At 40.6% G+C, this 12911-nt stretch overlaps 1 protein-coding gene and 2 non-coding genes across 4 annotated transcripts in view; 1 reads left to right on the forward strand and 2 right to left on the reverse strand.

Moving 5' to 3' along the window:
* Positions 1-627: 627 nt before the first annotated feature.
* The window catches only part of HERC3 (HECT and RLD domain containing E3 ubiquitin protein ligase 3), a 127008-nt gene continuing 114724 nt past the window's right edge, over positions 628-12911 (reverse strand). For both annotated transcript variants that reach the window (XM_021702320.2, XM_021702319.2), the window contains 3 exons: positions 4658-4841; positions 4323-4425; positions 628-2361 (listed from right to left, as the gene is read on the reverse strand). In XM_021702320.2, the coding sequence (XP_021557995.1) occupies positions 2153-2361; positions 4323-4425; positions 4658-4841 (496 nt within the window). In that variant the 3' untranslated portion in view covers positions 628-2152. The remainder of the gene's footprint in view (positions 2362-4322; positions 4426-4657; positions 4842-12911) is intronic.
* Positions 5922-6017, reverse strand: LOC123324215. The gene has a single exon (XR_006539695.1). It is a non-coding gene; the product is annotated as a small nucleolar RNA SNORD21 (small nucleolar RNA).
* Positions 11502-11608, forward strand: LOC123324145. Its single transcript, XR_006539638.1, has one exon. It is a non-coding gene; the product is annotated as a U6 spliceosomal RNA (small nuclear RNA).

A 12911-nucleotide genomic window follows, 5' to 3' on the forward strand; every position in this document is an offset into this window, starting at 1 on the left:
GTTTTTCAGGAGGAACCGCTCTACAGATCGGTATAGACTTGGTGTGTCCATGGAGGAGGTGAGTTGAGGGTCTTCCTGTGCTACCATTTTAGATCCTCCTTCCATGCACTCTTCTGCTTCTACTGCTGCCACTCTCACTGCTCTCAGAATGGAAAGGACTAATTCCTCCAAATGTACCCCCATCTGGTTTTCTTCTTAAACCGAATTAAGTCCTATCACTCCCTTCTACCCTCATTCCAAAGTTCTGAACATTTTGACAAATCTTGCTTGGCTACCAACTCAAGTTCCATTGCTTAGGCTGGTTCCTCAACCCCAAAGCTACCTTCTCCCTACCCGCCCCCCTCCATCTTATTTACCATTATTCTATCTCCTCTGATGCTCTCTTCAAATTGTTCCTGGCCCTTCCCCTCCATGTGAAATGTCTTTTTACCCATCACAACCTTCAGAAATCCCATCCATCCGTCAGGCTACCTGCTCCCCCTACCTTGGATCCTGCCCCTGCTCTCTTCTCCATTTCCCTACTGCTTGGTCTTTCTTATTACTGGAACCAAATTTGACCTTATATTACTTGAGTAGATAATTCTACTGAAAGCAAGCTACCCATTCTGCAAATACAATAAGAAATAGTTTTAAGTTAAAACACCAAATTTATTGCATTATATTGAACTATATGCACACACATAGAAAATAAACATTTCATATAACTGTATATCTTTTTTAATCTTGTATTATAAAGACTGAAAAAACTACCAATTTAGCAATTGAAATAAGTTTTAAAAACAAAAAAAAGCAAAAATCTACATCCTTCATTGAGATCTGATGCTGTATCACGGTTCATAAATACTTCATTTTATATAAATAAGTCTTTCCTCTAGTGACTAGGAATTTAAAATTAGGCTGACATGGATTCTTTGATCATGTAGAATTTTCTTATCCCATGATGAAGAAGGTTGAGCATGTCGTTATTTTTGATACATATATTTGCTCTAAACACAATCCCCCCTGAAATCCCACTGTAAACAAACATTTCAAATGCAATAAACAAAAGTCCCATAGTAAAGAATATCCTTAAGTGTTAGCAATTAGGGAAAAGAAAAAAAAAATAGAAACTTTGCAATTTAAATAGAAATTAAAAAAATAGACTGCATGCATCCACTAGAAGAGGAAGGGAGCATTAAATCAGGTAACAATGGGATGAAGTGAGTTGAAGGTCTTCCCATGTCAATTGGATGGGAAGAGAGAAAGGGAAGGAGAGGAAGGAAAGAGAAAGAGGCAGAGGGCATAAATTGATAGGGAAAGAGAACAAGAAGTGTATTATTTCTACTTTCCTTGGAGAAGACACTCTTAAAAAAATTAATGCAACTTGCTCCAAAAGCGAGATAACCAAAGGAGTAGGGGTCTATCACCTCACCTTATTGTCGAAGGGACTTGGCTGAACAACAAAACAAAATTCGGCTCAGCTGCAATGCTAAGCTGCTCTGCACATCTTTAAGTAGGTCCAGGAATAGGCAGGGCCAAGGGGAGATTGCTACTCCCTTGATAACTTCTTTTTAAAGCAAGATGTGTTCATAAAGGCTCCCCTTAATTCTCCAGAGTTCAGCCAAAATAATGGACCCAGATTCAGCTTGCTATATTTGGGACTTTCTAAAGTAGTCCTTGCCTCCTCAGTCCTTAGAGTAGGGCTGCAACAAGCCAGGAGCATGTCCAAGTCTGCAGAGAGAGGAGCTGTCCTGCACGTGCACGTGAGAAAGGACGCATCAGTCAAAATCATTCCTGCAGAGGAACGAGGAGGACAGGAAGCACTGTGAGCAAACAGCAGGGCTGAGAGAGACATTTGGGAAATAAGAGGTTAAAAACCCACTGCCATTTTCTCCAGCAGAGTGCAACATATTCACAAGTGCCAGGAACACTACTAGGTAATTTGGTTTAAAAACAAAAATGCCAATTTTTCACCCCCGTCCCCAACCCCTGATTTCTCAAAAAGGTTGCCTACTGCTCACAAGCCCAGAAACACATCAACCAGGTTCAGGATTCAAAAGTCCCAACCCACTTAGACAATAAAAAAATAGAACTCCCTTCCCCATGGTTTTCTGTATGGGCCTCCATGTGGACACTGAGGAAGGGAGGGAAATCTGGGGCACGCTGGGGCGCCTCAAGCCAAACTAAACCCTTCATAGTTGTCAAGGGCCTGGGTCAGCCGTGTGCTCAAGATCTCTTTGCTGCTGTATTTGGGGAGATCGAGAAGATTGTAGCAAGTGTGGGCCACGGGCAGGTACTCCTCCCCGCTGGTTGTGGACTGGATGACGATCTGCAGGCTCGCCATGCCGTAGATGGGAATGCGGTCGCTGCCCGTCAGGAACACTGAGGAGAAAGGGAAAGGACATGACGAGCCAAGCCGCTGAGGAGCAGCACTCCGCAGCCCTCCACGGAAAGGAGAGGGAGGCGTGACACCCTGTGGCTCGCCTGAGAAGTACACTTTTATGTGCCATTATGTACTGCATGAATACTCATCTACGCTTGTTCTTATAAAGCAAAAGAGATTGCATTTCAAATCCTGGGGTGTTTTTTGTTGTTGTTGTTTTATATGGATAAAAATTCCGTTTTTTACTAGTTCATTTCAGACCCTGATTATACACGGACACAAACCACCCGTCCAAATGAAAGATGCCCTCAAATAAAAAATGGCCTCAATCAAATGTATGTCCTCATAAATGTTATGAGCTGTCACAAAATCAGAGAGGAAAAGAAGAGCTGACCTCAGGGGGAAGCCAGGAAGAAGACCATCATCTGTGGGACCTCAAGGTCTCCTCTGGCCAAGGGTCTAGTGTGTATACCCCTCCTGAGCTAGTGAATATCCACTTGGGATCTGTTTGTTCCTTTCCCTAATTTTCTTAAACCAAAAGAGCTGACAATGATGTTATGTTAGACATTTCACTCTTGTAACACACTGTGACTTGGCAAAAGAAAAAAAGAGAGAGCGACCAACACAGCTGTCTTTCCATGTTTTCTAGCACTACATAACCTCAGAGTTAAATTGCTGGAAATTACTACAAACAAATCATTGGTTAAGGAGCACTTTCAAAAAACCTATTACCTGAGGCTGTGGTATATAAACATTCTTGCCAATATCTGCAGAGTTACTAAAAATTTCCACAAGTCTAATGATCTCTGAACAGAAAAATGTCTTTCAAGGAAATCTCCATGACTATGCTCCTCTTGGTTGGTATAGCCCTACGAGTTCCCTTGACAAACCTTAACCTGTCATTTGACTTATATGCCACTGATTCTCAAGAGCCAATGGAACTAAGCAGAGGAGAAGCAGGGCTTTTTTTAAACATTCTGGTATAAGCCCGCCCCTCCCCCCACTTCTCCCATCCTCACTCTGTGGGAGCAGTAGAATCTGGGAGTACACCTTGCATTAATATTAATATATGCTCATGCTTTAAAGCAAAAGGGACTGCCTTTCAAATCATGTTGTTTTATTTTATACAGATAAAAATTTTATACTATTCACCGGCAAATTTCTGACCCTGATTAGATACAGACACAAAGACTAAAACTATTTTTGAAAGGCTGAACGTGTTCATGTAAACTAGGCTTCATTCTCCTTTCCAAGTGTATTACCCTTCTCAAATGTCACCTAGCCAGTCACAAAGGACCATATATTGTATGATTCCATTTATGTGAAATGTCCAAAATAGGCACATCTACAGAGCCAGAAAGCAGATTGGTAAGTGGGGGTCGGGTGGGGTGAGAGGCTGGGAGGAAACGGGGAATGATTGCTAATGAGTTCAAGGTTTCTTCTTGAGGTGATGAACATGTTCTAAAAATTATTGATAGTATCACATTTCTGTGAATATACTAAAAACCACTGAATTATACATTTTAATTGGGCGAATTGTATGCTTTGTGGATCATATCTCAGTAAAGCTATTCTAAATCATATCTCCCCAGTTACATCTGTAGCGGACACTGTAAATTTTTCAAAAGCCTAGGGAGATAAGGGAAGTTAATCCATTTAGATTTTATCAACGTAATATTTTATCATACTCACATATAAAATAACTAATATTTCTAAAGCAATTGAAAATCAGTGAAATGCTTCTTTTCTTTCTTTCATGCAACACATCCTATCAGGCAACAAATACGGAAGTACGACCTATGTTTGCCTAAGATCTCATTAAGAAAAGAAGTGGAAATATATTCCCCTCACTTACTCTTTTTCATTTAAGAGTTGACCTTAACCTACGGGGTATATCATCCTCCACCATATGCAACACTAACGTGTGGACAAACACCATGTTAACATGACTGATACTTACAGAGAAACTTCTTCTTCTTTTCCAATGGAAACTCATGAAATGTTTCCCAAAATAGTTTCACAGTGGGATGTGTGGCTGAGTAATCACCCTTGTAGATGGCAGTCTGCCCAAAAAAGACAAATAGAAAAAAAAACCTATCTTAGAGAAGAAGAATATTATAGAGGACATACATTTGTGCACCGTTTGCGGTTGAGAATAAGAAATAACCAATGAGATAAGGAGGCCTCCAATTGCTCCTCAAGCACAGACCTCCTGGAAAGAGACCAGGCTCTGGGCCCACCCGGCCAGGCCACGGCTGCTTCCTCGGAGGGAAAGACAGTCCCGTCTCTACTCACCTCTTGCAGTTCCTGCCAGTTGTAGTTGCTGTTCCCCACCATCATAGCCCGCAGTTCGGAGGGCTGGAAGAGCTCAAGCACCTTGCCACCACACACCTTTAGGAAGCCACTGGAGAAGGCTGTGTACCATTCGTGAACTGAGAGCTGGAAGACGTAATTCACGTAAGCATCCACGAACTCCTGCCTGCCAGAAGACCAAAGAAACAGAATACAGTCAGCCCCAAGTCTTGTAGAGGTTCTGGGTGTAGAGAGATGAAAAATGGGATTTCGTCAAATTCTCGCGCCAGGAGGCATCCCGGAGCCTATCAGCCAGCCCGAGGATTCCACCAGCGTTTCAGGTGATTTAGGGGCAGGGAAGACAGGCAGGAAGGGGAGGCGGCCAGGCACGTGGAACCATACTACTGACTTCATTTTACTTGAGGAGCTCCAGTTTTCATCTCGCTTACTGTCCTCCTTAAAATTTAGTTTGGAAAAAAATACAGACTTTTTCTGCTTAAAGAAAAAGTCTAAGATAACGATTCTAGGCTTCCTCCCTTCTCTTTAGAAACGAGTAAAGTTAAACCATGTGCTATTGGAATCCTCACCTATTCTAAAAGGTAATTTCATAACTCCTTTCTGGAAAGGACTGTCTTATACAATGGGCTCCATCTCATTAGTAATCAGTCAAATGCAAATTAAGACAGTGACTTCCTGCAAGTCTGACTCACAGCAAGCTGGTTTCCTGGGCTGCTTATTGTAGATAAGGGGCTGGCTTCCTGGGCAGGTGTCTGCAGGCTGCAGGTCAGAGTTCTATTTTTACATATGGTCTGGCCATTGTCTGTATGCATTCGGTCTCTCCCTAGCGCAAATGTCAACTGTGAACTGAGACATAACATCTGGGAGAATAAGTTGCCAATACCTGGAAAAGCTGAAAATGTAAATACCCTTTAACTGAGCTACTCCCCTACCAGGGGGGTGGGCCCAGACAGACTCTCACCTGAGTGCACAAGACAAGTACACAGATGTTCACTGCAGCATTTTCTTGTAATATAGAGAATGGAAGACACAAAACTGAATATCCATTAATATGAGAATGGATCAAAAGAAGATGGTACGATCATAAGACAGAAACCATAAAGCACATTATTTTAATGGAATTAACCAGGCCCATATTTATCAAAACGAACAGAATCTCAAGAACAATGTTTGACTGAAACCCAAGTGTTTGATTGTTAAGTACACTATGATAGCATTTACATAAGTTGTTTTTCTACATTTTTCTTTCCCTGCCATCAGTCCCATCTTGAATCAATTAACTGCATCATATGCAACCAAAGGACCAACTACTGACTGCTCAGTTAGTGCGGTATCATCATTCAGTGTTTTTTTTTTTAACATTTATAACAATACTGTCTGTAAGGGGCAGTGGCCCTGCTACTTACATCTTGTGACCCTTGGGTAAGTTATTTAAGCTCTCTGTGCCTCAATCCCTTCATCTGTAAAATGGGAAAAATAAGAGTATATATAACCCATGGGACTGTTACAAAAATTAAATGCGTAAATACATGTAAAGGTCTTAGAACCAGGGCTGCTTTGTAAATATTAGCAATTATTACTGAATGGTTTACGGCTATAAGACTTTGTTTATGATGAGTGAAATTGTATATGTGGTGTAGGTAAGAAATGTGGGTTAATTTTTAAAAATAAAAGCATTAATTAATTGGTCTTAATATACACATTACAAAAGTATAAAATCAAGAAAGAACCGGCATCGAATTCATCAGTGTTTTGCCTGGATGAGAGAGGAGGGTGGACGAGAGGGAAGGAAGTAAGAGGAGGCACAGGAATCTCGGTCATTGTTTTCTTTTATTACAAAACTGAAGCAAATACTGTTTACTTTGGTTCATACATACAAAGATGTCTGTCATTTTAGTCTGTACTTTTCTGTATTTTAAATTTTTTTCCTAAAAATTAAATAAATCTGACATTATGAAGACAGATCCTTTCTACTTATCCTTCACCATAATATCCTACTTCGTAAAACTCCCCTTGAACATCTTAGGTTTCCTCCAAGCAAACACTTCTTCCACGACCACCATCTCACCCCTAACTAACCAACAGGCAGTCGGACAGCGGAGAAGTGAAGCAGAAGGGATTCAAATGCAGGCTCCGCCATGTCCCCTGTGCTAACTACTAAGCCTTTCTTTTCTCATCTCTAAGATGGGGTAAATGTTGAGTGTTTTTTTTTTTTAAGATTTTTATTTATTTATTTGACAGAGAGAGAGAGACAGCGAGAGAGGGAACACAAGCAGGTGGAGTGGGAGAGGGAGAAGCAGGCTTCCCGCGGAGCAGGGAGCCCAATGTGGGGCTCGATCCCAGGACCCCGGGATCATGACCTGAGCCAAAGGCAGACGCTCAACGACTGAGCCACCCAGGTGCCCCAATGTTGAGTTTTTAAAATAAAAGCCACTAATACAGAAAGATTATTGTACATCTTAACCACAGATGCTGAAAGTTTCTTACACCGCATTCAATGTACTACTTTCCTAAAACCCATTGGATAAAATGAAGAGGGTTTTCCTGGTACAACTGCCTAAGAGAAGCACCATCAGCATGATTTTTTACCGTAGACGGTGATGGTTAATTTTATGTGTGGACTTGGCTAGGCTACGGTAGCCAGTTACTTAGTCAAACACCAGTCAAGATGGCGCTGTGAAGGTATTTTTTATTGTTTATTTATTTATTTATTTTTAAGATTTTATTTATTTATTTGAGAGAGAGAGAATGAGAGACAGAGAGCACGAGAGGGAAGAGGGCAGAGGGAGAAGCAGACCCCCCGCCGAGCAGGGAGCCCGATGCGGGACTCGATCCCGGGACTCCAGGATCATGACCTGAGCCGAAGGCAGTCGCTTAACCAACTGAGCCACCCAGGCGCCCAGTGAAGGTATTTTTTAGATAGGATTAATATTTGAATCCATAGACTCTGAGTAAAGCAGATTAGTCTTCATAATGTGGGTGGCCCACACCCAATCAGTTAAAAGCCTTAAAAGCCTGAGGTCCTCCACATCCTCCAAAGAGGAAGGAATCTGGCCTCCAGGCTGCAACATTCATTCCTGCCAGAATTTTCAGCCTGCCAGCCTGCCCTGAAGATTCCCAACTTGGCAGCCTCACAATCACGTGAGCAGTACCCAACGATTAGTATCTTTCTGTCTTTCTTTCTTTCTCTATATATGTATGTATATACACACATATATGTTGCCTTTGAGCTGGGCCATCAGTATTTTCCTGCCTCCAGACTGTAAGAGAAGCATCAGCCCTTCCCGAGTCTCAAGGCTGCTTGCCTTTGCACTAGAACTACAACCACTCTCCTGGGTCTGCAGCCTGCCGACTGCAGATCCTGGGCCTGGTCTGCTTGCATTTACGTACATGAGCACACGTGTGCGCACACACACACACACACCATCTCCTACTAGTTCTGTCTTGCACATATACATCTCTGGAGAAGCCTAATACAGATTTTGGTACCAGAAAGCGGGGTACTATAATAGCAACGACCTGTAAGTGTAGAATGACTGCGGAATTGGGTAACAGGTAGAGACTGTCAGAGTTCTGAGGCAGTTAATAGAAAAAGCCTATACTGCCTTGAAGAGACAGTTGATAGAAACAGCAAAGGAGATCCCGATGAAGGCTCCGAACGAAAAGAAGAGAGCTGTAGAGAAAGCTTGTGTTGTCAGAAAATAAACATACATCATAAACAGAATTTGGCAAGAAATATGAATATTAAAATGCTTCTGGTGAAGTCACAGATGGAAATGGGGAACATGTTATTTATTGGAAATTAGAGGAAAGGAACTCTTGTTATAAAGTGGCAAAGAACTTGGCCAAATTGTGTTCTAGTGTTTTGGAGAACTTGTAAGTGATAAACTTGGATATTCAGCTCAGGAGATTTCCTAGCAAAGTACTGAAGGTGTGGTCTAGTTTCTTCATACTGCTCATAGTAAAATGAAAGAGGAAAGGGATAAATTGAAGGAGGAATTGTTAAGCGGAAAGGAATTAGAACTTCAAGGTTTGGAAAATTCTTAGCCTACCCAGATAACAACCCTCTGGAAACAGGGCCAAGGGTATGGCTGAAAAACGGTTTGCTGAAGAGATCAAGCACATGGGATTCATGAATCCTATCAATCATCTCAGCAGAAGCTAGGAATAGAAATGTGGTTATCCAGGAAAGATCTGTGGAGAACCCTCCTGTCTAATGACTTGGACCCCCATGAATTGCCTGGAAAGCCAACAAAGTTTAAAAAAAAAAAAAATTCAAGAATAGAAACACTGCCAGTTTGCACCAAAGAGGCAGAGCTGGACAAAACAAAGGGCGGCTATTGGATTTCTGGGATTCTACTGGTATGCAATGAGCCTACAGAACCAACTGGCTGTAAACAGGTGTTATCTTTTAAGACAAGGGAAAAATGGTCCCAAAGGCAAATCAGAGTCCAGTGAGCTTCTCCCTGCCACCACGGGCACAGGTTGAGGAACCAGGGCCAGTAACTTCCTGGCCCCGGAGTAGGGCCACCACCCCTGTGGGCCAGAGGACACAGCCTAGACCCAAAGAGGATTATTCTCCAAACCTCAAAATCCAGTGAAATTTTCCCTGCTAGGTCAAAGACTTGCTTGGGACCTATGACCTCTTTTCTCCTGATGTCTCCCTTTTACAGTGGAAATGTCCATCCTATGCCCATGCCCATGATCATATTTGGAAGCAGATAACTTGTCTGTCTTCACAGCGGTGGAAGAATTTTACCTCAGGATGAATCAAACTCTGAGTCTCACCCATACCTGATTCAGATGATATTTACAGGATATATTAGCCAAGGTTCTCCAGAGAAACAGAACCATTAGGGTTGTGTGTGTGGGGGGGTGCACATACATGTATATAAATGTAGGCAGACAAGCCCCGATATCTGCAGTCAGCAAGCTGCAGACCCAGGAAAGCCAATGGTGTAGTTCTACTAGTGCAAAGGCAAACAGGCATGAGACTCAGGAAGGGCTGATGCTTCAGTCTGTAGACAGGAAGAAACTGATGTCCCAGCTCAAAGGCAGTCAGGCCGAAGGAGTACCTCTTAGCCTTTTTGTTCTGTTCAGGCCTTCAACTGATGAGACCCACGCACATCAGGGACAGCAATCTGCTTTACTCAATTTCCCATTCAAATGTTAACCTCATCCAGAGACACCCTAACAGACATATGACCAAATATCTAACTACCCCATAACCCAGCCAAGTTGACACCTAAAATTAACCATCATGAATGAGACTTTGGACTTAGAGTTGATGCTGGAATGGGTTAAGACTTTGGGGGATGTTGGAATAGGGTGAATGTATTTTATAGGTGAAAAGGACATGACTTTTGGAGACTGGAGGATGGAGTGTTATGAGTTGGACTGTGTCCCCCTAAAATTCATATATTGAAGTTCTAACCCCCAGTGCCTCAGAAGGTGACCTTATTTAGATATAGGATCTTTACAGAGGTAATCAAGTTAAAATCAGATCATCAGGCTGAGCCCTAATCCAACATGACTGGTGTCCTTATAAGAAGGGAAAATTTGGACACAGAAACATGCACAGAGGGAAGACAATGGGAAGAGACAAAAGGAGAAGATGGCCATCTGCAAGCCAAGGAGAGAAGCCTCAGGAGGAATCAACCTTGCCAACACTTTGTTCTTAAACTGAGACAATAAATCGTTAAACCACTTAGTGTGTGGTACATTGTGATAGCAATCCTAGCAAACTCATACAGAGACTCTAATCTCTGTATGTCAATTAGTATTGCTCTAAACACATTCTTTTCTTTTATAATGATCATTAACAGTTATAAAGTGTATTAGGTGCTAGTCACAGCAATAAATTCTTAGATACACACTATATCGGTGAATATTCAAAACTACCCTTTGAGTGAATGGTATGAGAATTATGTCCCAATAAAAATAAATACACACACTTTTTAAAACAACAGCTTTTTGAGATTGCAGAGATAAATTTTCAATTATTTTCCATTGTCAAAAATTCTCAAGTAAATTGTCATTATTCCAATTTCAGAACTAAATCCAAGACAAACAGCTAGTACATGGGCAGGGACAGAACTGAAGCCAGATGTCTGAATGTGCTCCCAACCACCTCACCTAAGTGCCCTCCCTCTGCCCTGCCTTGATTCTTTCATTTCCAATGTGACAGCTACATGAGAAATTACAATATGCTGAGATCAAGGTTTCACAACATGATAGCTCATCTACATTATTCACAATTCTGTGTTACTGCAGCCTCAATTATATACTAGAGTCCATAAAGTCTGCAAAATGAGACATTTTAAATGAAGTGACATTTTAAAACACATAAATTTTAAAAAAGCAAGTACTATATCCATTGTCAATGGTTTTTAAAAGTCTGAATTCAAACTCCAGTAAGGGTCTTTAAAAAAGTTTGCTAAGCTGATGCAGAAATTAATATAGAAAGGTAAAGTAACTAGAAGAGCCAAAACAATTTTGAAAAAGAACAAAGTTAGAGAACTGAACATTACCTAATTTCATGACTTATTATAAAGTTACAGTTTTCAAGTGTAGTGTTGATGAAAGGAGAGACATATAAATCAATGCAAAAGAATCAAAAAGCCCAGAAATAACCCCACACAAATAAGGTCAATTAATTCTCAACAACTTTGCAATTCAACAGAGTGTTTTCAATAAACAGTGCTGGATCAACACAATACCATATGCAAAAGGTATATATCCATATACCTCACACCATTATAAAAGCTAACTCAATAAGGAACATGGTCTAAAACTTAAAAGTTATAAAACTTCTAGAAGAAAACATAGCGTGCTCACTTTCGCAGCACACATACTAAAACCAGAATGATACAGAGCAGATTAGCATGGCCCCTGTGCAAGGATGACAGGGAAATTTGTGAAGCGTTCCATATTTTTCTTTCAATAGTTACTCTGATTGTAAATGCGCTAAATGCTCTAATCAAAAGACACAGGGTAAGAGACTGGATAAAAAAGCAAGACCCATTGATATTCTGTCTACAAGAGACTCATTTTAGACCCAAAGACACCTCCAGATTGAAATGAGGGGGTGGAGAACCATTTATCATGCTAATGGACATCAAAAGAAAGCTGGAGTAGCAATCCTTATATCAGACAAATTAGATTTTAAACCAAAGACTGTAATAAGAGATGAAGAGGGATACTATATCATAATTAAAATCCAACAAGAAAATCTAACAATTGTAAATATTTATGCTCCTAACTTGGGAGCAGCCAATTATCTAAACCAATTAATAACAAAATTTTAAAACCACATTAATAGTAATAATAATAATACAATAATAATAGGGAATGTTTAACACCCCACTCACTGCAATGAACAGATCATCTAAGCATAAGATCAACAAAGAAACAAGGGCTTTGAATGACACACTGGACCAGATGGACTTCACAGATATATTCAGAGCATTCCATCCTGAAGCAACAGAATACACATTCTTCTCGAGTGCACATGGAACATTCTCCAGAACAGATCACATATGGGTCACAAATCAAGTCTCAACTGGTACCAAAAGACTGGGATCATTCCCTGCATATTTTCAGACCACAATGCTTTGAAACTTGAACTCAATCACAGAGGAAAGTTGGAAGGAACTCAAATACTTGGAGGCTAAAGAGCATCCTACTAAAGAATGAATGAGTCAACCAAGAAATTAAAGAGGAATTTTAAAAATTCATAGAAACAAATGAAAATTAAAACACAACTGTTCAAAACCGTTGGGATGCAACAAAGGTGGTCTTAAGAGGAAAATACATAGCAATACAAGCCTTTCTCAACAAAGAAGAAAAGTCTCAAATATACAACCCAACCATACACCTAAAGGAGCTGGAGAAAGAACAGCAAATAAAGCCTAAGCCATGCAGGAGATGAGAATTAATAAAGATTAGAGCAGAAATCAATGAAATAGAAACCAAAAGAACAGTAGAACAGATCAACAAAACTAGGAGCTGGTTCTTTGAAGAACTAGTAAGACTGATAAACCCCTAGCCAGATTTATCAAAAAGAAAAGAGAAACACCCAAATAAATAAAATCATGAATGAAAAAGGAGAGCTCGCAGCCAACATCAAAGAAATACAAACAATTATAAGAACATATTATGAGCAACTATATGCCAACAAATTAGGCAATCTGGAAGAAATGGATGCATTCCTAGAGATGTATAAACTACCAAAATTGAA

This window comes from Neomonachus schauinslandi, chromosome 2, assembly GCF_002201575.2.
Source record: "Neomonachus schauinslandi chromosome 2, ASM220157v2, whole genome shotgun sequence".
In the NCBI taxonomy this organism is placed as follows: Eukaryota; Metazoa; Chordata; class Mammalia; order Carnivora; family Phocidae; genus Neomonachus; species Neomonachus schauinslandi.